This window comes from Girardinichthys multiradiatus, chromosome 15 (assembly GCF_021462225.1).
Source record: "Girardinichthys multiradiatus isolate DD_20200921_A chromosome 15, DD_fGirMul_XY1, whole genome shotgun sequence".
NCBI classification, from domain to species: domain Eukaryota; kingdom Metazoa; phylum Chordata; class Actinopteri; order Cyprinodontiformes; family Goodeidae; genus Girardinichthys; species Girardinichthys multiradiatus.
The window spans coordinates 39012476-39037927 of record NC_061808.1 but is presented as its reverse complement, the minus strand read 5'-3'; the positions used below and the strand labels follow the sequence as shown (position 1 = coordinate 39037927).

General features: G+C 41.3%; 1 protein-coding gene across 2 annotated transcripts in view; it reads right to left on the bottom strand.

Annotated features, from left to right (window-relative positions):
* Positions 1-15690, bottom strand: part of ube2j1 (ubiquitin-conjugating enzyme E2, J1) — a 53977-nt gene extending 38287 nt beyond the window's left edge. Inside the window, exon 1 of one of the 2 annotated variants that reach the window (XM_047388460.1) lies at positions 15482-15690. Coding sequence is in view for 1 of the 2 variants with exons in the window: in XM_047388459.1 (XP_047244415.1) it covers positions 15312-15342 (31 nt within the window). In the remaining variant the exon portion in view is untranslated. Of the gene's footprint in view, positions 1-15311 lie in introns of both variants that reach the window. The other variant, XM_047388459.1, reaches the window with a different exon arrangement.
* Between the last annotated feature and the right edge of the window lie 9762 nt (positions 15691-25452).

Genomic DNA, 25452 nt, shown 5'->3' with positions numbered 1-25452 from the left:
GGATTTCACATTTCCCATAATGATAGACAGGATGATGTGTCTGTACCTTCTCCTGCACTAGCAATGTTCGATGCCGGCGCAAGTCTCGTGTCTCTTCCACATAACGTCGCTGGGAATATTGGGTCGCTCAGTGGGATGCTGCAATGCAGAGCTACAAAGAGCAACAGCTGATTTCTGGTGTAAACAAGAGGACCGTGGCCGCTCAGGCAGTCTCCCAACACAAGGACCGTTAAAAAGAAAATAAAAACAATGTTTTCCACAAGAAGGTCTGGTCTATGTTGTGTAGAAGCAATTCGGAAGTAACACTAAAACACAACAGATCTAAAATAGTTTTTTTAATGAGAAAAGTAGTAGCTGCTGAACGGTGACTCAAATGACACTGCTCAAAATGTTAAAGGTCACACAGTGATTGAAGCACAGATGAGAATGAGGGGAAGAAGAAAATAGTCAAATTGATTTAATAAATTACAGACCTATATCCAATCTTACGTTCTTATCTAAAATTCTTGAGAAAATTGTTGCTTATCAAATGTGTGAGCATTTACACAGCAATGATCTGTTTGAAGTGTTTCAGTCAGGTTTCAGAGCTCATCATAGCACTGAAACAGCTCTGCTGAAAGTCACTAATGATATTCTTAAGACCTCAGATAACAGGCTTGTGTCTGTACTTGTCCTGTTAGATCTCAGTGCTGCATTTGATACAGTCGATCACAACATTCTCTTAGAAAGGCTGGAATACTATATGTATGCTTCCAATAGTTAAAATTATCAGGCAGCATAGGATAAATCTTCACTGTTACGCTGATGACAGCTTTACTTATCCATAAATCCTGATGAGCCCCACCAGTTAGCATGTCTTAAAGACATAAAAACATGGATGACTTGGATACATTTTCTGCTTCTAAATTCCGACAAGACAGAAGTGGTTGTCTTTGGACCGGAGTCTTTGAAAAAGAAACAGTTTAGTCATTCACTTTACGTGGATGGCAGTAAATCGAACTCTGGTAATAAAGTAAAAAAACCTCGGTGTTACAGTTTACCAGGACATGTCATTTAAATCCTATATTAAACAGGTTTCTAGGATTTCCTTCTTTTACCTCCGGAACATTGCCAAAATTTGAAATATCCTATCCAGGAGTGATGCTGAAAAACTAGTCCATGCATTTGTTAATTCAAGGCCGGACTATTGTACCTCCTTATTATCAGGATGTCCACAAAATGCAGTTAAAAGCCTTGAGTTGATAAAAAAAAAGCTGCAGCAAGAGTTCTGATGAAAATTAAAAAGAGATATTATATTTGTCCTATTTTAGCTTCCCTTCATTGGCTCCCTGTTTAAAATTCTCCTTCTCACATATAGAGCCCTTAACAATCAAGCTCCATCATACATCAGAGATCTGATTGTTCCATATATTCCTAACAGAGCACTTCGTTCTCAGACTGCAGGTTTATTGGTGGTTCCTACAGTCTCTAGAAGTAGAACGGGAGGCAGATCCTTTAGTTATCAGGCTCATCTCCTGTGGAACCAGCTCCCAGCTTTAGTCTGTGAGACAGACACCCTGACTACTTTTAAGGCTAGGCTAAAAACTTTCCTTTTTGATAAAGCTTATAATTAGAGTGGCTTAGCTTATCCGGAGCTATCTCTGTAGTAATGCTGCTATAGGCTTAGGCTGCTGGAGGACATAATGACTACTTTCACTTTCTCTGCTTCGTTCTCATACTACTCTCCAATTTTGCATTATTTGCTGTTATTTCAGCTTTTAACTATATGTTCTATCTATTTTCTCTTCCTAGAAGCTACACTTGGCCTGACTATGTACCTGTGACACCTTTCTGGAGGGGGGCATTGTCCAAGCTTCTGCTGCCAACAACTTAATGCTCACCTTCTACCAATGATACACTTGGCCATGTCTTTCAGTGTTTAACCCTATTTTTCTCCTAGAAATAGCTACTGACTGAGCTTTTACTGTGACTAACTGTATGTGCTCTCTCTCATACTCTAAACTTGAAAAACTGGCTCAGAGTTTAAATGTTTTTTTCTTCCTAGAAGAAACCACTAAAGGAGCTACATCCATTAACATTTACTTTTCCTTCCCATAGAAAGTACTCCTGGATCAGTGCTTCTGTGTTCTGCTACTGTGTTATTTTTTCTTCTCTGCTCTGTTCTCTCAAACCCCTAGCCAGTCGTGGCAGATGGCCGCTCACACTGAGCCTGGTTCTGCTGGAGGTTTCTTCCTGTTAAAAGGGAGTTTTTCCTCTCCACTGTCGCTACATGCATGCTCAGAATGAGGGATTGCTGCAAAGTAAATACCAGTGACTGACCACTGTCGCTTCATGCTCATTTAGGTGGAGTGACTGGTACAAGTCACTGACTCAATGCAATCTGCTGGGTTTCCTTAGATAGTTAAACTTTTTAATCAATTTGAATAAATAACTGAATCTGACTGCACTGTTCGATAGTTAGGAATAATTGGGATGTATGTACCTGACTTGAAATCTATATGATTCGATTGAATTGACATAGCCCATTTTAAAGTTACCCACCTTTCACACAATGCAACAGGAAACAACAATGTCCAATTATTTTTACCTCTGCCTTCCTCCCTCCCTGTTGGACGGAGTAAGGGGGAGTCAGATTTAGCCTAAACCGGCTCAGTTATGGTTGAGGTGCAAACACACCCACCATTTCTACTACCTGTGCGACGCCTTCTCTATTCCATTGGTTTTATAATCAGTCTGACAGAGAGAGGTACCCGCAATACTTGTGGTTTTTAGAGTAACAATGGCCACCAGTGGGCTCTAAATTTACAAACTTTATCAGTTTACTATTTTACCCCTACACATAGCCCATTCTAAAATGGCTAAACTCTAACACTCAGTAGTTTATTCTAACCTCCCCAACAACCCCGCACCATTCCAAACCCTTTGTGAAGTGCCTTGAGATGACATGTGTTGTGAATTGGCGCTATATAAATAAAACTGAATTGAATTGAACTGAATAGTAATATGTCGCAACTTATATCATCAGAATATCTACCAATATCAATATTTACCAATAGAATGCCCCTGCATTCTAATATCGTGCACCCCTAATCGTTAACAAGTTTCTGAAGTACCAAACCTAGAAGCCATCTACACGTTTCTGTGGAAGTTGGTTATGCAATAATAAAGACAGCCATAAACTGCTAATACATTTTTACCTAAAACAGAAAGTTTAAGAAAGATTTTTGTCAGCAATTGTAATTAAAAGTGAAAAACAAGAGGAGTAAGGAGAAGATAATATAAGGTACATTTAGAAGTATATTATCTATCAGTTCTAATGGAGAAGTGTTGAACTGCTTAAAATGTTAAAGGATAATAAAATGAGTTAAAATTGATGTTTTTTTATTTCAAACATTTCTTACTTGAAATTCTTGCCTGGATAAAATGAACATTTTAAAACTAACTCCGCTGGCGGCTTGAATCATTTTGTCTTAACTGTACATACACTAAAAAGAAAAAGTCAAGAAGCAGTAAACAGTTGTGCTGTTGTTTAAAACCCAATACCTCAATACTATGTGAATTACAGTATGTGGTATACCCTGCTTAGTTTTATATCCCACACATTCCTTCATTTAATTGTAAGAGTGAACAAGGAAATCGCCTTTTCCACAAATGTGCCTATGATCTGTTAGGTCAGGCTACTGGCCCAAGGCGATAGGCTGATAATCCCTGCATGCCAAATCATTTTATGTAACACAGCATTTGCCACTGGGAATTATTCACAGAAGGTCCAGAGGGGAAACAGGACATTTTATTGCGTAATAACAGGCTAAAGTCAGAGATGTGGAAGGGGTAAAGGACGGAGGATGCCATACTTCTCAAAAGTGTAAGCCTTCTTAATTGCTTGCATATGCCTCTGCTGTCACCACATCCACAGCAACGATAAAATATATCTGATTATAGTGAAAACTGGTGAGCATGATAACTAAAGTCAACAATGGTGTCAATCGAGTTTCACACATCAGATGGCACTAAAATCAGCTGCTCTTTACATCATTTATCATGCAATGCACCCAATTTGCATTTTGTAATCTTCTGATCATTAAGATCCTTTCAAAATAATCAATATTTGGATATAATTGATACTGAAAAATGTATTAAATTATTTTATTAAAAGGACAATGAATGGCTGCTGGAAGTTTTAAACTCTGTTAACATGGAGAGAACATTTAGAAAGAAACATATGCTAACCTCTTCTGGTAAACACAAAAGTGTTGTTCAAATGTGAAGGAGGTGGACGGACAGGAGAAAAACTATGCCAAATGATGCTACATGCGAGCTCCGCTAACGCTACAAGACAACTCTATAACACAGATAAGAGAACAACTTACATGGTCAGTATAGTTCCTGTATCTGCAGATGTGTAGTAAACCTCCCATATGACATAGGCTAACGCTATCTGTTTAAATATTAGGTTAATGAATGGACAGTCCAATGACGGTAGTCTGTTGGTTTTAACTTCCCAATCGAGATGCATTTCCCAGGTGGTAATTTAGAATCATGCAACGCTCCGCTCTACTGTGGTATGAATTAACACAGGAAAATGTTAATCAGCTGATGGCTCAGTAGCCTACTAAATATTGAAGCAACGAAACAAACCTAACAAACCCCTGCATTACTTTTCCGTTTAGTTGTAAAGGCATTGTGGGCTAATTGTGGCTATCACAGGCAGTGGAGCCCGAATAAGGCTGACTATTAGAGCAGAAGTAGAAACCCATAGCAACCTACCCTGCTGCTGTTGTTGATCGCTAAAGAAAATGTGCATAATTACATGAAAGACAGAAACTGTACAGAACTGCCGCTGAAAACAGTAAACCAGTAAAATAATACACTGATAAAGTGTGTCCATGTAGAGCCCACTGGTGGCCATTGTTATACTAAAAACCACAAGGATTGGGGGTACCCCTCTCTGTCAGACTGATTATAACCATTGGAAAAGAGAAGGCGTCGCACAGGTAGTAGAAATGGAGGGTGTGTTTGCACATCAACCATAACTGAGCCAGTTTAGGCTAAACCTGACTCCCCCTTACTACATCCAACAGGGAGGGAGGAAGGCGGAGGTTAGAATAATTGGAGAGTGTTGTTTCCTGTTGCATTGTGTGAAAGGTGGGTAACTTTAAAATTGGCTAAGTCAATTAAATCGAATCATACAGATTTCAAGTCAGGCACATGCATTCCAAATAATGACTAACCATTGAACAGTACAGTCATATTCAGTTATTTATTAAAATTGGATAAAAAGTTTTTCTATCTAAGGAAACCCAGCAGATTGCATCCAGTCAGTGACTTGTAGCAGTCACTCCTCCTGGATGAGCATGTAGCGACAGTGAACAGTCACTGGTGTTGACTTTGCAGCAATCCCTCATACTGAGCATGCATGTAGCGACAGTGGAGAGGAAAAACTCCCTTTTAACAGGAAGAAACCTCCAGCAGAACCAGGCTCAGTGTGAGCGGCCGTCTGCCACGACTGACTGGGGGTTTGAGAGAGCAGAGCAGAGAAGAAAAAGAACACAGAAGCAGAACACAGAAGCACTGATCCAGGAGTACTTTCTATGGGAAGGAAAAGTAAATGTTAATGGATGTAGCTCCTTTAGTGGTTTCTTCTAGGAAGAAAGAACAGATAAACTCTGAGCCAGTTTTCAAGGTTAGAGTATGAAAGAGAGCACATACAGTTAGTCACAGTAAAAGCTCAGTCAGTAGGAGAGAGACAGGGTTAAACACTAAAAGACAGGGCCAAGTGTATCATCAGTAGAAGGTGAGCATGAAGTTGTTGCCAGCAGAAGTTTGGACGATACCCCGCTCCATGAAGGTGTCACAGGTAGACACAGAGTCAAGCCAGGTGTAGCTTCTAGGAAGAGAAAAGAGAGAATATAAAGTTAAAAGCTGAAATAACAGCAAATAATGCAAATGGATATTAATACCTACTTAGTGCTATCTTGTCTCCTGTTCCAACAATAAGGGAAGTAACACTTTTAAATTAGATATTTGTTTTTAAATAAGGGCTGAATTGCACACTACTTATTGGTTTTGCTTTAATTAATGGAGTTAAAATACTGTCATATTGTGATTAATCATATTTTTGCTCTTACTTTTTGATATTACTTCTCCAGTGGCAATCCAATGTGTTTTTAAAGTGTTTCTAAAATTATTTTGAGCAGTGTATTTTAGCAACGGTCTTGGGATAGAGATGCTTTTTGACAAATGTTGAGAGTGTTGCTTTATGAGTTGCTTTGGCATACTTCATGTTGTCAGACAAATGTACATCTTCTTTTATAAATACTTACTTTGAATAAGTTCGACACCTTTCTTGTGAATATCAGTTGGATAAAAGACAAGTAAATTCTCAGCTGACATATACAGGTTCTTCTCAAAATATTAGCATATTGTGATAAAGTTCATTATTTTCCATAATGTAATGATGAAAATTTAACATTCATATATTCATTGCACACTGACTGAAATATTTCAGGTCTTTTATTGTCTTAATACGGATGATTTTGGCATACAGCTCACGAAAACCCAAAATTCCTATCTCACAAAATTAACATATCATTAAAAGGGTCTCTAAACGAGCTATGAACCTAATCATCTGAATCAACGAGTTAACTCTAACACCTGTGTCAAGTACCCACAGTCAGTGATGGTCTGGGGTGCCGTGTCAGCTGCTGGTGTTGGTCCACTGTGTTTTATCAAGGGCAGGGTCAATGCAGCTAGCTATCAGGAGATTTTGGAGCACTTCATGCTTCCATCTGCTGAAAAGCTTTATGGAGATGAAGATTTCATTTTTCAGCACGACCTGGCACTTGCTCACAGTGCCAAAATCACTGGTAAATGGTTTACTGACCATGGTATCACTGTGCTCAATTGGCCTTCCAACTCTCCTGACCTGAACCCCATAGAGAATCTGTGGGATATTGTGAAGAGAATGTTGAGAGACTCAAGACCCAACTCTGGATGAGCTAAAGGCTGCTATCGAAGCATCCTGGGCCTCCATAAGACCTCAGCAGTGCCACAGGCTGATTGCCTCCATGCCACGCCGCATTGAAGCAGTCATTTCTGCCAAAGGATTCCCGACCAAGTATTGAGTGCATAACTGTACATGATTATTTGAAGGTTGACGTTTTTTGTATTAAAAACACTTTTCTTTTATTGGTCGGATGAAATATGCTCACTTTGTGAGATAGGAATTTTGGGTTTTCATGAGCTGTATGCCAAAATCATCCGTATTAAGACAATAAAAGACCTGAAATATTTCAGTTAGTGTGCAATGAATCTAAAATATATGAATGTTAAATTTTCATCATTACATTATGAAAAATAATGAACTTCATCACAATATGCTAATATTTTGAGAAGGACCTGTAGATGCTATAGTGTTCTTACATGTGTGCATAAAAACTCAGTGATTCAGAACATTTCCAGTTTCATTCTCAATTTCAGTTCTATTTTGAAAGAGTTGGTGCAGCTGCAGGTGAAGTAAATGTAATATTGTTTTAATCCCAACATTAACACAATACATTAATTCATTAATTAAGACTGGAAATAAAGGATATTGATTAGATGAAGATCTAAGCTTTTGACTAAATGGTTGGGAAACACTAACACACTGGAGATGCAACAACTCCCCAGAACAGGGATTGTCAGTGTTAAAATTTCTCACTTATACTTCATATGAGACAAAAGAATTTTATTCTAGAATTGTGTTGCTCAAGGTGGCAGCAGGTTGGAATAGCTCTGTGACTTTTCATTCTGATTAATTCCATTTAAGAACTCAAATTCCTCTTGTGGTGGATAAAACCAGATTTTTTGAAGGATTACCCTCTCTGGTATCGGATGCTGTCCAGTAGGAAGGATTTTTAATTATACATTTTACTTTTGTTATAAAACGTCACCATAGCAACAAGGTGATTTCAGAGTCCCTTGTTCAGAGGCAACCTGTAATAAAGACAATTGTGAGAAAATGGTCACAGGAAGCCGAAGAAGCCTTGCAAGGTTTCTTTATGGCTTCAAGCTGGGATGCACTGTGCCAACCAGAACGGTGAGATGCTTCCCCAATAACAAACCCTGGATCACCAGTGAGTTGAAGGACCTGCTTAACAAAAAAAGAGCCTTCAGAGGGGGAGACAGGGAATTATTGAGGAGTGTAAAGAAGCAACCTAAAGTCAAGATAAGAGACAGCAAGGAGGTGTACAGGAAGATGCTGAAGAGCAAGCTCCCGCAAAACAATATCAGAGATGTATGGTCAGGGATGAAGAAGATCACAGGTTTCAAGCAGAAGGACAACTGGACTAATGGATGTCTGGACAGAGCCAATGAATTAAACACATTCCTCAATAGGTTTAGTTCAGAAACAAGCTCAGCATCCTTCTCTCCTGCTCAAAGCCAAACAGACATCCCACCCTCCTTTGACCCACAGCTTTCCTGTCACACCACAAATGTTTTAGCCATGAACCCTTCTGCTTCTACACATTTGCCTTCAACAAAATCAGAAGATGCTGATGCTGCCTTTGCCTCCCTCTTCCACCTGTGTCTCAAGAAGTCAGGTGAAGAGACAACTGGAGAGACTGAACTGGAATAAGGCTGCAGGTCCAGATTATGTCAGCCCTAGAGTCCTGAAGGCCTGTGCAGAGCAGCTCTGTGGGATTCTGCAGCACCTCTTCAACCTTAGCCTGGCCCAGAAGAAGGTTCCAGTGATTTGGAAGACCTCCTGTCTTGTTCCGGTACCAAAGAAAACTATAGACCTGTTGCCCTGACATCCCATATCATGAAGGTCCTAGAGTGACTTCTGTTGGCCCACGTGAGTAAGCAAACAATAAACTATTGTCCCTATTCTACTGGCTCGTTTTAGCCAGCGCGGCTATGCACCACTCGTCTCAATCTACTACGGTAACTGTTGTGTTTCCACTGACCCGCCAACACCAACGGCTGAAGCTGTGGTGGCTGAAGCCCCGCCTCCAGCCATGAGTGTAGTGAGCTGTGCTGCTATTAACGATACTGTGTTACATTGTCATATTAATGTAATCTGCGTGAAATGACAAAAAATAAATAGAAAATAAAATTTAATTAAAAAAATTAAATACTAATAATGTTTTCATTAATATATATGCAAGAATGTCTTATGTTTTTTGTCTAAAATGATCCACTAGGATAAATATCTGGACCGCAGCCCAGCCAGAACTTAAAATAAGGCTCAGGGATTCTGATGTGAGGGGTGTGGCAGGAGAAGCAGAGAGGACAGATGCTGCTGTCTGGACTGGTGAAGCTCCAAAGTTTGCCTGAAGAAGTTACAATTTTGGGCTTTATGAGGAGGTTTTTGTCTTAACCATGGCAATAACAAGGACAAGGACTTAAAAGCGCAAAGCCGTGGACTTATGACTTTTTGAAGTTAGTTTTAGGTTCGATACAGCATATTCGTGCTCTGCAGATTCAGTGGGCTCTTCCTCCCGTTTGGTCCAATGCAGGCAGTCTGATTATCTCTGCAGCGGCCCGGAGACCGAGAGACAAGCTACAGGAGTTCCAGAGGGACCAAACTGAATAAATAATAACGGGGTTTTATTCATCATGACCCAGTAAAAATGTACTGTTTTATTTATTTATTTTTTGTTTTCTTGGCCTGGTTTTGTTTACCGACAGCTTGGAAGAGGCGGCTTCATTTTGTCAAAAGTGTTACACGTTGGACTAAGAGGATGGGAGAGCTAGGTTCAAGAGGGCATCCTCGTCACTGGGTCCTCTCATTATGAGAGGCCTTACCCTCAACCCACCAACGGGGTCACAATAGAGGAAGAACACAAGTATCCTTCTCGGTGGAAGTTTGCTTTTGCATAAATGTTGTGCTTACTGTTCTGGTTCAGTTTTTGTTGTTGAGGGGTACTAACTTATATACTATCTCTGTTACGTATGGTAGGATCACATGACTTGATTTGCTTCTTTGAATTTAAATGGCCTGAGTAACCAGTCAAGAGGAGTAGGTTGTTGAATTGACACCATCATTTTAGATAGTGATGGAATTTTAGTCTGTGCTGGAGACTGGAACACAATTCTAAATCACACCTTGGACACAACAAGTAGAAGAAGACAAAAATCTCTTAGATCTAGAGACCTCAATTTGCATATCAAAGAGATGGGCTTATATGATGTCTGGAGGGATTTACATGGACAAGAAAAAGACTTCACTCACTATTCAGCCACTCATAAAGTGCGCTCCAGAATAGATTACTTTCTGTTAAACACTACAGATAGACATAGGATGCAGGATTGCTCAGTAGCATCATCTGATATATCTGATCATAATGTGATTTACTTGACCATACATTTAAATAATACGCACAAAAATACACTATGGCCTAGGACTTGGAGGAGCTGATTTTCATCCCAGCCGCTACACACTCGGCTGCGAACCGCCCAAGCGCATGCTGTAGGTCTTGGCTAGAGGGGGCCAGCAGGACGACGTCATCTGCAAAAACAAGAGATGAAATCCACTGGTCCCCAAACCGACCCCCTCCAGCCCTTAGCTGCACCTAGAAATCCTGGCTATAAAAGTTATGAACAGGACGGGTGACAAAGGGCAGCCCTGCCGGAGTCCAACATGCACTGGGAACAGGTCCGACTTAGTGCCAGCAATGCAGACCAAACTCCGGATGGCCCCTAATAAAGGTTGGACAAACTCCCATGAACCCTTGAGTACCCTGTAGAGGGTATGGAGCTAGTCCAGTGTTCCGCGGCCGGGACGAAAACCACACTGCTCCTCCTGAAGCCGAGGTTTGACTATCGGCTGGACTCTCTTCTCTACTACCCTGGCGTAGGCCTTACCAGGGAGGCTGAGGAGTGTGATATCCCTGTAGTTGGAACACACCCTCCGGTCACCCTTCTTATGAAGGGGGACCACCACCCCTGTCTATCAGTCCAGAGACACTGACCCCGACCGCCACGCAAAGTTGAAGAGGCACGTCAACCATGACAGCCCCACAACATCCAGAGACTTTAGGTACTCAGGGCGGATCTCATCCACCCCCGAAGACCTGCCACCGCGGAGCTTTTAAACCACCTTGGTGACTTCAGCCAGGGTGATGAAAGAGTCTAACCCCGCGTTCCCAGCGTCTGTTTCCACCAGGGAATGCGTGATGGCAGGATTGAGGAGATCCTCAAAGTACTCCTTCCACCACCTGATAATGTCCCCATTCGAGGTCAGCAGCCTCCCACCCCCACTGTAAACATTGTTGGCAAAGCACTGCTTCCCCCTCCTGAGGCACCGGATGGTTTGCCAGAATCGCTTCGAGGCCAACCGGTAGTCCTTCTCCATGGCCCCTCCTTGAACCGCCACATTAATGTGATGGAGGGGTTTGAGTGCTCGAATGATCCAAGAGGCTATGTTGTCTGGGGCTTAAATGCCCTTGGTAGGGTCTCCCATTGGAAACAGGCTCTAGGTGACAGGTCAGACAAAGAGTGGTTCAAGACACCCTCATGAGGACCAAAACATCGAGGCACGTGACGTTGCCTGGTACGGCGGAGGCGGCGTCCCACCCTGGAGCCAGGCTTGGGGTCGGGACTAGTCGGAGAGCGCCCTGTGGCCGGGTTGCTCCTTGCTGGACCTGGCCAGGCCAAGCCCGAACAAGAGACACGAGGCCATCCCCCAGTGGGCCCACCACCTGCAGGGGAAACCGTGAGGGACAAAGGTGGAGACCTCAGCTGCGCGTTTCCGGATGCTTAGGCTGGCTCTAGGGATGTGGAATGTCACCTCGCTGGGGGGGAAGGAGCCTGAGCTTGTGCGGGATGTCGAGAGATATCAACTAGAAATAGTCGGGCTCGCCTCCACACACGGCTTGGGCTCTGGAACCCATCTCTTCCAGGGACTGGACTCTCCACTTCTCTGGAGTGGCCCACGTGGAGAGGCGGCGGGCTGGGCTGGGTTTGCTTGTTGCCCCCCAGCTCAGCCATCTCGTGTTGGGGTTTACTCCAGTGGATGAGAGGGTAACGTCCCTGCACCTTCGGGTTGGGGACAAGTCTCTGACTGTTGGTCGGCCTATGGGCCGAGCGGTAGTGTGGAGTACCCGGCCTTGTTTGCGTCCCTGTCAGGGGTGCTGGATAGTGCCCCTCCCGGGGACTCCATTATTCTGCTGGGGGACTTCAACGCCCACGTGGGAAACGACAGTGACACCTGGAGAGGCGTGATCGGGAGGAAAGGCCTCCCCGATCTGAATCCGAGTGGTGTTTCGTTATTGGACTTCTGTGCTAGTCACGGATTGTCCATAACGAACACCATGTTCAAACATAAGGGTGTCCATCGGTGCACTTGGCACCAGGACACCCTAGGCAGGAGGTCGATGATCGACTTTGTTGATGTATCGTCAGACCTTCGGCTGCATGTTTTGGACACTCAGGTGAAGAAAGGGGCTGATCTGTCCACTGATCACCACCTGGTGGTGAGTTGGATCCACTTGAAGAGGAGAAAGCCGGACAAACTTGAAAGGCCCAAGCGCATAGTGAGGGTCTGCTGGGAACGTCTGGCAGAGCCCTCGGCCAGGGATGTATTCAACTCCAACCTCCGGGGGAGCTTTGACCAGATTCTGGGAGATGTTGGAGACATAGAGTCCAAGTTGACCATGTTCTCCGCATGTATTGTCGATGCTGCTGCCCGTAGCTGGGGCCGTAAAGTCTGCAGTGCCTGTCGCGGCAGCAATCCCCAAACCCAGTGGTGGACACAGGCAATAAAGCTGAAGAAAGAGACCTATCGGCTGTGGTTGGCTTGTGGGACTCTGAGGCGGCTGATGGGTACCGTGAGGCCAAGCGTGCCGTGGCCCGGGCTGTGGCAGAGGCAAAAACTCGGGCCTGGGAGGAGTTCGATGAGGCCATGGAAGCCAAATTTTTATGACACTGAAATTAAAACAGGAATCTCTGTAGGAGGTAACGAGCTGATTGATGTGTTAATAGCTGCATATAAGCAAACCCCTAGAAAAATGGTGTCCAAGTTGTACAAGATTCTACATAAGCAAAATGATATGAACCTTTTATTTGTTAAACAAAAATGGGAACAAGACATGAATATTCAGTTGTCTGAGAGTGATTGGTATTCTATGATCCTCCACCAGCTCAAAAGGTGAAGGGTATTTGGATTGAAGATACTGATTCGCTTTTTCATCACTCCTTCTCTCAAAAGTAAGCAATTAGGGGTACAGCAGCAATGCTGGAGAAAATATGGAAACATGCTAATTACTCACATGTCTGTTGCTCATGTATAGGGCTGCCACCGCTTTTGGACAGATTTCTGAATTTTGTCTGGAATATATTTAACTTCAAGACCCCCAAGGATCTGAGAATAATGTTCCTAGGATTGATACTTAATGCCATTTCTCAAACTGAAGATGCTTATCTCTTAAAATGTTTTATACTTGACTACAATAAGGTAGTTAAAAGAAACTGGTTGAAGTGTGACCCTGCAATCTACATTCAGTGGTGGGAAATTGTAGAGGAAATATAATATATGTCATGGAAAACTGACCTTTTCTCTCAGGACTAAAGCAGGGTCCCATGCAAGACTCAAGGCTAAGTGAACAACATACAAGAAGAACAATGGGTCGAGTCCCCACCTTTCATGGGACCAGTTTAAGTCAGTAATACAGATAGTAACCCCTCCTGTTCTAATTGTGTGTGTTTTGGAATGTCTGTTTTGTATAAAATTTTGAAAATAAAAGAAAGAGTTAAAAAAAAAAGCTGGCTCTGTTCTGGGGACTCCTCTGAAACCTCTTGAGATCATTGTGCAAAGAAGGATTCTTCATAAAATGAAGAACATTATAAAGAAGTCCGAGCCTCTTCTTCATTAGACTGTCGTACAACAACAGAGTGTCTTCAGCCAGAGGCTTGTTAGATCTGCTGTAAGGCAGACCACTACAGGAGATTCCTTCTGCCCACAGCCATCAGCATCTACAAAAGCTCTTTGAAGAAACCTGTATAATATGGGCTACAACAACATTTTATTTCCCTTTGGGATGAAGAAAGTATTAATTGAATTTGTCTTTAAGTTATATAACAGTGGCCCTGCGATGGACTGGCGACCTGACCTGGGTGTACCCGACTTCTCGCCCGTAGACACATGGAAATAGACACCAGCTCCCCCGTGACTCTGTACGCAAGAAAATGCGTAGAAAATGGATGAATGGATATTTAACAGTGAATAAGAGTTTTTTTTTCCCTTCTCAAATTATTATTCATCCACTAATCAAATGTGCAAAAAATGTTAAAGAAGCAATAATTCTGAATATTAGAAAGTGGAATATAAGTAATAGTAGTTTTAAATTAACAGATGGTATAATTTCAGCCCAGAAATTAGAATGCAAATCAGTAACATGCATATCTATATGCAAAGCTGGCAACAGCAAACACTGTTCTGCCCCTTTGGCAACAGCAAACACCTATAAAACAGGTTTGACTACATAATCCATGTTTGTCACACCAGCTGTTGTAATTCCACATTACACATCACAAGTTAATACACAGAACATGAGAACTAATTACTCATTTCTCTGCAATCTCAGTGTTGCTAAAAGTATTCAGAGTGGTTCCTCGTATGAACCACTGGTCACATTCAAATAATTTAAACTCAAATAATCAGACCCTCAATGGAATCCAAATAAATTCTGCTGCCATGCAAATTATTTTAAAACTTTACTTTAGCTGCCCTCCAATCGGCCAACTATTGCTCTTATAATAAACCATGCTTATTTCTTAATGATTTTAATGTAGTGTCTGATAACCACTGTCATTCTTCATGGTGCCAGAAAAAATACAATTGACAGGTATATTTTATGTGAAATGATCATACTAGAGGCTGCATCAGCGTGCAGAGCCATATCTAAACATATGCAACGGTCACTCCATTTAAAACACCACCTAAACATTACTCTACACTCTCAACCCCAACAAATGAGCTTTATTTCGGCTTCTCCTTCAAAGCGCTATTTAACGAAAACTTCAGGGACTGAGTGTATCATTCTCATCTGCCTAAACCAATGATAATTTAACGGGATGTTCTGACTGCTAATCAAGAAGAAACCAAAGTATTTCCATGTGGAGCGAACAACTGTAAGAATTCCATAAAGACAAAATCTAAACAAAGTTCTAAATGTGTTTGTCAGTGTGACGGTATAAGTTTGCATTTAAGTTAAACGTAATCTATTATATGGTTACTATAAACGTTGAAGGTCGATGGTGGGTTGGTTTTATCATCTTATTAGTAAACATAGAAGGTATGGTTAAACAACGTTTAACAGTGAGCTTACCTGGACTTTTAAGGTTATATTTATTTTCCATGCTGGCAGAAGGTGCTTATTCTGCTTAATCAGGAAGTTAGATAGTTTCTGTGGCCAATTCGTCCCAACACCAACTTACGTCAAACGCTCCCTTCTCAAAGCTATCTCAAATAAAGAACCCGGCTAGCTTGGTTGCTTACTGAGCTGCGCCGACAGCGGGGGTCTTCCAGTCTCAGTCAGGTACGGGACGCAGCGGACTAGGGGACGTTTGCATACAGTTTCTAATAGAACCAGTAGAACGTTGTTTCTTAACTTATCTGGTGTTTCAATATCGAAACACTCGGTTTATCATTTTTACCGTAACGTCACTTTGTCGAACGTAAACAGGAAGTGATTGACTACTTGTTTTCTATTCATTGGAGGTTTGCAAACCAGCTCAAAGATGCATTTACCGCCGCCTATTGAGCTGGAATGTGTAGAGGCACTTATGCGGCAAAAAAATAATTTCTTTCAATTTAGTTTTTTCTCCAGAAACCGATGAGGTCAGAGCTTTTATATTTTCTACGTAGAAAGTTTGGTAATAATAAGATAGTTTGGTTTGCAGATGTGACTGGAATAGATTATTTCTTTCAACACTGTATTATGGCATTTTAGACAAAAATGTACAAACTTAAACCTATTCTATGTTTGATTTCTGATTTAGTTAATGAAATTTCAATATTGACATTTTGAGGTCCTAATGCTTACTTAGCTGCATTATCAAGAAGCTTATTATCCTCCACCCCAGCATGACCCCAGCATGAAACCCAAAGAAATGAGCTCAAATCTTTGCTTTCGTTCTGTACGTTAGATAATACTCTTAATCTATTGGAAGGAAAAGGCCTACACTTGTTATAGAAGGGAAACCAATTATTTCAGTTACTTGCAGTTTCTTATAGAAATTAAAAATGTAATTTTTTATTATGCTCTACACAGTTAAACATTTAGTTTAAGAACTATACACAAATCGCTTCTCAGTTGAACATAATGCCATGTATCTGTATGTTCTGTAACATGTACTTTTTAGGATTTGAACACAATAAAAAACATACAAATCGCAAAGATTTTCTATAAGTTGTTGACCCAGTGCAAATGGGTCATTCCATCTCAGAGGATATGATATCACTCACTATATTGGCTGCAAATGACATTCAGTGACCCTTTTGCACTTTTTTAATCATAAGTTTTTGTATTAAACATTTGTCAAAAGAACATGCCATGTCACAGTTACATAGTTATATAATTATTGTTAGTTAGAATAAATACACACTATATTGTTTCACTATATATTGGGTTGTGTGCTATTATATTGGTTACTGGACCTGTAATTTTGTGTACTGATCATCTAATTTGTTGTGACCTGAGACATTTAGTCAGGATTTTTGTTGCCTTTGGGCCTGATTCTTAAAAATTATCTTTTATAAATCTCCTTTTTTCCAATTATCATTCAAGATACTGTGGAAGCTTAAAGCTTAAACTATCCTTGCTAACTTCTGTTTCTTTCTTTTGCATGAAAACCTTGAGTGAATATAATTGATTACCACTGCTAAAAGGAGCAGTTCAGATCTCTCTATCAGTACAGGTGATGAGAGGGAACCAAATTGACCTACAGAACGTTACCCTTCGTCGAGGTGGAGGCTGGACCTGGGTTCTCGTTAAGAGAGCTTTTAGAAGAATGTTCTTTCTGAATGGAAAATGGTTTGACAATTTATTCTATTTCTTAAGAACCTTATGTACTGTATATTTGCTGCAGCACAATTCTACTCTAAAAGACTTACATTGTTAAATTTGGTTTCATAGTTTCATTTCTGCTCATAATTATTTTGTTTTCTGAGATTCCTATGTACTCGGGGCTGGAGTTTGAGCACTGCTGTGAAAGTCATCACACCCCTTTTCATGTCATCATCGCATTGGACTATGATAAAGGAGGATGTTGAGGAAATACAGGAAAAAGGACACTAAGGAAATACAGAAAAGGTGATGCTAACAATGCAACAACACCCAATTTGCATATTACGCTTGTGTTATGACAATGATCTGAACAAGGCCCCTGATGTCTAATGCTTGGATAACATGTATGATGTAGTGACTAAGAGGAGATTAGTAAGGGTTTAACTGCCATTTTTGTTGAACGTTTTCTCCCGTTTCTGTTGATTTAAGAAGGTAAGATGAATGTATTTGGTTTCAATTTCTTTTATCAGGTAAGTCTTATCCATAAAAGGCAAATCTGTTTTGGTTGTTATCTTGGCCTGAGTTAACCCTGAAGTTACAACAATCTCCTTTGTGCACAACTTAAGTTTTGATACTAGGTACATTAGTGGGTTTCATATTCTTTAATTGTTTAGAGTTTTGTAGGGTTTAGAAAGGACTATGTGGAACAGTTAATCGGACATGAAAGTGGACACAAACAGGAATCGGACTGTGGAGACATCAAGAATACAATCATACACGGACGACGGATGTTTAATTAGACATGTGGTATTTCAATGTCATGGCTTAGCAAGATACTGGTCAGTATTCTCTGTCTTCTCAGGATGACACCAATCCAGAGACTGGCCGTACAAGTAACCTTTTTTGGGCGTTGGACTCAGAGACCTATGGACACATAAAGACTTTGTGGGACCCTGAACCAGGATAAATGTGATGGCAGAACAATACAGTTGAAAAGAACCAATCTAAGACACTAAAGAATGTTCCAGGAAGACCAAGGACAGAGACTGAACTACACTGTTTTGCTGCTGAGAATTTACCTGATGTTTTTCTATTTTCTGTCTTTGTCGTTTTATTGTTCTGAATTGATTCAACCTGTTTATGCACTCTGATAGAATGGGAGCATCCATTCTAGTGATGTTCAGCCCCAGAGTTTCAACATGGTCAATGTTTTCTGTTACAATTATTGTGGTGAATAGGAATGATGAGCCAGGACCTGATTGGCATTAATGGTCCTTTAAATAGGTGGTAACGACACATATTAGATTCAAAACAGAGATCTCTCGTTCAAATTGGCCGAGAATGAGATTTCTCTGAGGCCTCCAGACGTTTTTTCTTGCCTTTTGGAATGGGTAGATTTTTCGACTGGAGGCCCTAAGCTGACCTGAAGGTCCACTTCATCGACACGTGGTTTGTGAGTTTGACACACATGGATGTTTGTCCATTGGTGAGTCCTGAAGGAGACTTTTGGGAAGAGCTACAGAGTAGCCGGATTTGGTCTAATTAGTGAATAGGTTTAGTTTAGCATAGTCTAACATAGTTAAAATAATGTGTGCATAGGAACCTTAAATAGGATCTTAATTAACTAGTTGAACCCAAACTTCAGACCTAAATAATAGCAATCATTTAGGGTTGCTTAATTTTGTACACAATGTAATTTCACTACCTTTCATAATCGTTCAAATTTCTTTCCTTTTACTCACTCATAAACATCACTTATACTCACAGGATATTTACAATATGAATATAAGACATCTCTCGGCTGTTCATTAGCTTAAAAATCTTATTAAGGGGGGAATATGTGGACGCTTAAAGCTTTGTTTGTTAGATTAAAAGTGTTATTATTGTGTTTACCATTACAAGATAAATTCTGTGAAGAATTGTTCACTCTAAGTAAACATGCAAGCCGTCTGGAAACAGATTACATTAGGGAAAAGTTCTTGGCGAGAGGAATACTTGATGGGCTTGTTATTGCAGTTCAGCCAGGAAATCTTGTGATACCCTGACCCCTGCCAGGTCAGCGTGACCTCAATTCAGCAGTCCAGTTTAGCTCAGGAATGACGAGTTGACCAAAATAATGAGAATGCTATTGTAAACTATCACGTAGGCCAATCTGATCTTTTCCAGATGTTGGGCTGTAGTTGTATTCCCAGAACTGCAACCAAGAACCAATGTTGTGGATGCCAGACGTTTTATGTAAAGTAAAGTATGATGATTTCAAGTATGATGATTTCAATTGGTCAAGAGGACCACAATACACACCAATGCTTTATATCTGTATATAACTGCCCTTTAAGGACTGAAAAGCGGGGAAACTACTGGAATTTCTGATGATGTTTTGTGCGCTGTGAGAAATAAAAGTTCCCCCCGTGAATGCTGAGAAGAGAGATTTCTCTGAGTTCTGTGTTAATTGTTTTAGCTCAGTGATAAGACCGCCCTCTTCCACAGTACCTTGTATTTATTTTTAACCTACTTTATTGGCTTATTCTATTGTCTTGATTTTTGATTATTGTTTTTCTACATTTCTTAAGGTATCCTCTAACTCCTTATATTTTGCCCTCTTCTTCAAATATGCTGTTGAAATCAGCTTCCCTCTCACTACTGCTTTGATGGTATCTCACAGTGTAATTGGGTCCACTTGGCAACTCTGGTTATTACTTATACAGTCCTTTATGTCTTTCTTAATGTCTTTTACAATAGGTTCATTGTTTGAAATGCCTATGTTTAGACTCTATAGTGTACTCTTTTGGGTATTATTTAGACTAAAGGTCAGAGATATTATATTGTGATCTGGCTTTCCTATTGAACACTCATCCCGTGTCCATCCATTTTCTTCACTAAAAAGTAATCTATTCTGGAATGTACTTGATGAGTGTCTGAATAATGAGTGTAATCCTTTTACTGTTACTCTCTGGGCTGTGTATAGGTTTGTATTGTGTTTCTTCTGTTCTCACATTGCGCGGTAATCAGGCCAGGGCTTGCTGACTTCTTGAAGAATTTCGATCTCAGATCTTACCTTTGTCTTCTTGCTTCCTGGATCCTGTTTCCACAGCCTCTGTTCCTACCTCGGTGGCTGGTGTTCCTCCATCTCAAGAACATCCAAGAAGCTCCTTCCTTGGACATCTGCTTCTAGTCTCCTCGCTGCTCCTCTGTCCTCCTGGATCCTATCCATGCTCCTGCTCGGTAATCCATTGCTCTCCAGCCTGTCCACCCTCAGTCTGCTGTGGCTGTTCCATCAGCTTTATTCTGGAGAAGGACAAACTAATGCTCCGCCAGCGCAACCTCTCAAACACAACCAACCTGTCAATCTAAGACTCAGAGAGTTACTCATCTTCCCTGGACCTCCATCTTCATCACCAAACAGTAAACCACTCAACTTCAAATTCAACATAACCTCACCTCCAGCTAATATTTACCTTCTCCCTCCAGTGTTTGACCAGATCCTGGTGCAGAACCCTGAAGTTCTCTACTTTGCGTTTCTCAATAAATCACGTAAAAGCTGTCAAGCTTGTCTGCAATTGTTGCTTGCACCAGAGCGACAGCCTACATAACTATGACAGAACAATCTGGCCAGCAAGATGGCTCTGCAGCACAATTACAGCATTCCATATCTCAGCAGGGAATTTTGTTGGGGCGTCACGACTCAATCCTTAAGTCAGTTGTCCAACAGCCTTCAGCTGTCATCCAGTCCCTGGATCAGGTCTCCCAGCGTCTAGATACATTTCAAAAGAACTTACCCCTTCCATGTTTGACTGACCCCGTACTTGTTCCTTCCTCAGCTCAATCTTCGGTTGTCCCCATGTCAGGCCTGAGTTTGTTCCGGAGTGTGGCGTGTCCGTCTCCTGAGCCATTTTCTGGACAGAATGAAAATTGCCAGGGCTTCCTCCTACAATACTCCCTGGCTTTTTCGGCAGTCTCCCAGCTCCTTTCCCAATGATCCAAGTAAGACCTCTTATGTTCTGACATAGGGGTAGGAACCATATTTTCCCAGAGGTCCACATCCGATAGTAAGCTCCACACCTGTGCATTTTATTCTAAACGTTTCACTCCCCCAGAGAAGAATTGTGACATCATAGATTAAGAACTTTTCACCATCAAGTTGACCTTGGAGGAATAGCGCCACTAACTGGAGGGTACGGAGCAACCCATCCTTATTTGGATGGATCAGAAAAACCTCTCTTACCTTTAGTCAGCTAAGTGCTTAAACTCTCAACAATCCCGCTTTGCTCTTCTCTTGATTTAACCTTTCCATTACTTTTCGCTCAGGTTCCAAGAACCAGAAGCCCGATGCCCTCTCACATCAGTTTTCTCCAAAGAAAGAGTCCCACCCCAGTTTTCTTCAAAGAAAGAGCCCCATTGTCTGGGACCCTGGAGGACAGATCCACTCTGCCCAGCAGAATGAACCTGATCCTGGATGAGGACCTCCCAACCGTCTATAAATTCCTTCTTCAATCCCTAATCAAGTCATCAGGTGGGCTCATGCCTCCAACTTGATCTGGGTGGCTCCAGTTCGGAATCACTTCAGTATTATTTATACAGAGCCATATCACGACCCATGTCGTCTCAAGGCACTTTACAAAGTCAATTCAATTGAATCATAGAGATTTCAAGTAGGGTATTCCAATTAATTCTAACTATCAAACAGTGCAGTAAGATTCAGTTTATTATTCAAATTAGTTAAGTTTTCTATCTAAGAAAACCCAGCAGATTGCATCTAGTCAGTGACTGGCAGCATTCACTCCAACTGAATGAGCATGTAGCGACAGTAGACAGTCACTTGCATTGATTTTGCAGCAATCCTTCATACTGAGCATGCATGTAGCGAGAAGAAAACTCCCTTTCAACAGGAAGAAACCTCAAGCAGAACCTGGCTCAGTGTGAACAGTCATCTGCCACGATCGACTGGGGGCTTTAGAGAACACAGCCGAGACACAAAAAGAACAAAGAAGCACTAATCCAGTAGAACTTTCTATAGGAAAGAAAAGTAAAAACTGAAACATTAACCTCTTAAGCCCAAGGGACTATTCTCCCAAAATGCATACTCATACTTTATAAGGCATTTCTCAACTTGCACAACGCCTAAACTGCTAATCTTGGTATCAACTAACAGAAAAGTCCTAGAGGATGATGTGCATGTGAAAATTTGAGAGTAAATTATTCTGGACCTAAGTAAATGAGGTTTAAATCCCCAAAAATAATTTCCCCCTTAAAAAAACCCTGATACAAAACCCCTTACTCTTGCTGTAAAGAAGAAAATAAACACAAACAAAATTGTAACTACAACATCTAAGTGACATCTGTAGCCAGTCTGGTGTCAACACAACAAGCAATTGAAAAATTTAGACTGAAACAAATCCAGGCAGACCCCTACTGTGCCATTTTGGCAAACTTTGGCACAGTTTGGCACAATTATTGAAATAGTGAATTTATTCTTGAAATTGAAAATGTGGGTTGCTATTATATATTTGGTCATAAAACTACAGTTTTTTTCCCCAAAAAACCCACAAGTTTTTTACACTCCAATTCCAAATTAAAGCGGCAAGCAGCATTGTAGGCCCTCGCAGCTCAGCGCAGCTCGGCCTGTGCAGTGACCGCAGGAGCCTGGCATCGCCGCCTACACTGACGGGGCCGCCATTCGATTCCACACATCACCACTAGGTGGCACTGTGAGCGACATGTCATATTATCTTCGGTCATGCAGAGTTCTGGTCTGGTGAGAAGCATTCAAAATTTGGGGGGCCATCCGACCTTCCAGGTGAAAGCTGCACTCACTTGTTTATTAGTGGGCAGGGCTAAAATGATGTAATCAATTGGCTGTGCCGACATGTTCAACATTGATCTATGATAATGTATACTGCATTTGAAATGGATCCGATGATGTATGAGGGAGACAGAGCACTTGAAATGTCCTAGGGGGCTCTGTTGATCCCAAAGCCAATGTAATCCAATTGAGCTGTTTGGGGGTTGACAAAGATCAACTATATTCAGTTTGTAGCAAATCAGACCTTCCAGATGGAAGCTGCACTCACTTGTTTATTAGTGGGTGTGACTGAAATGATGTCATCGGTTGATTGTCCCAACATGTTCAGCATTGATCCATGATGATGTATACTATATTTGAAGTGGATCCGATGATCTATAAGGGAGACAGAGCACTTGAAATGTCCTAGGGGGTACTGTTGATCCAAATGCCAATGTAATCCAATAGAGCTGTTTGGGGGTTGACAAAGATCAACTATATTCAGTTTGGAGCAAATCTGACCTTCTAGATGGAAGCTGCACTCACTTGTTTATTAGTGGGCGTGACTGAAACCATGTCATCAATTGACTGTGGCAACATGTTCAGCATTGATCCATGATGATGTAAACTCCACTTGAATTGGATCCAATGATGTATGAGAGAGACAGAGCACTTGAAATGTCCTAGGGGGCGCTGTTGATCCAAATGCCAATGTAATCCAATAGAGCTGTTTGGGGGTTGACAAAGATCAACCATATTCAGTTTGTAGCAAATCGGACATCCAGATGGAAGCTGCACTCACTTGTTTATTAGTGGGCGTGACTAATATCATGTCATCAATGGACTGTGGCAACATGTTCACCATTGATCAGTGATGATGTATACTTCATTTGAAGTAGATCCAATGATGTATGAGGGAGACAGAGCACTTGAAATGTCCTAGGGAGCACTGATCCCAATGCCAATGTAATCCAATAGAGCAGTTTGGGGGTTGACAAAGATCAACCATATTCAGTTTGGAGTAAATCGTACCTTCTAGATGGAAGCTATTTTGGAGTGAATCGGACCTTCCTGTTTTCAGGAGGCAGGGCTTTGATTAGGTCAGCATGTGATCAGTGAATATTGTTCAGGGCCAGAGGCAGATCAATCTTAGAAGGTTTCATGTCTCTGTGACTTTCCTTGTAGGAGCTACATCAATTTTGTCTTTAATGGCAAGAAGTCATATTTTGATGCTTGGCCACGCCCACTTGCTTTCATGTATCAAAAAGCTTTTGATAACTTTTGATCCCCAGTGCCTTAAGAGTATTCTGAGAGATTTTCAAGTCTCTCAGTCAAAAGCTTTAGGAGGTGTTTGCTGAGATATGTGGGCTAGAAACGGCAAAACTGGGGTTAAAATTGCAACTACAATCCAAAATGGCCAACTTCCTGTAGGGTTTGGACCAATGCTCCAAGAAATGTTTTTGTAGGTGCTGAGAAGTTACATATGTGTACCAAATTTCACAATCCTCGGTCAGAGCTTGGCTTGGGGCTAATTTTTTTTTTTTTTTTTTGGGGGTGCTGTGGAAGAATTAGGCCACGCCCACCAAATATCTCATCAGATCTTTTTTTGGGGACTGGACTAGGATCAATTGTATTGAATTTGGTGCAGATCAGATGATCTATGTGGAAATTAGAGCCAAATGTCCATGGCATGGCATGAGGTCAAACTTCGCCGCGCCACCACAGCCGCGCCCTTTTAGGAAAAGTCACTGTGCTTCAAACGAAGTTAGACCTATTAGTTATCAGTCACCTGACACAGTTTGAAGAAGATTGAGTGTAGACAGCCAGATAGCGACCTTTCCTAGTAAAAAAAGTGACTTCCTGGTCTCAGGGGCTTAGATGATGTCAGCATGTGACCCCATAGGATCGTCAGGAACCTGAAGGTCCTCGATAGCTCAAAATCCCTAGGAGGAGTTCGTTAAAGTTAGAGGTTAGTAAAAGTGAAAAACGGCCAAAAAGTAGCCTTTAATCCAAAATGGCCGACTTCTTGTGCATTTTAGGGCATACCCCCAAGAGACTTTTTTTCTCCATTTGAGTAGCTCTACCAGTGTGCCAAATTTCAGATCTCTATGACTACGGTTTGGCGTATCTCACGTTTGGGAGCACGGTTAAGAGGTTTGGCCACGCCAACTGATGAAGACATTAAAAGAACAAAAATTTCACGCGGGAGAAAACTTTGGGTAAAATCGTGTGCATTTAGGGGCTTGGCAAAGTCCCCAAATTGCCCCGCAAAGACACAACGGAATAATAAGAAACAACACAATTACAATAGGCCCTTGCAGGCTTCCTGCTCGGGCATACCTATATATACAAACAAACTATAATGAAAAAGGATGAATAGAGAAAATGAAAAACAGTTCACTTTTAATCATGCCATACTGCAAAACAGTTCTTGGTCATAAGTTGCATTTTGGCTATCGGCATGCTTTGTTGCATGGTATTTGACCTGTGATCAGTGGATATAAGAATGAAGTAGATACTTTTGTAGGGAGTGTCAGATGAAGATCTGGACATATGACAAGTGTGTGTCGGTCTCAGAGTTAGTCAGAATCAGAATCAGCTTTATTGCCAAGTTCGTACATACAAACAAGGAATTTGACTCCGGTACACTTTGCTCTTTGGTTTTGTTTTTGTATTACAGAA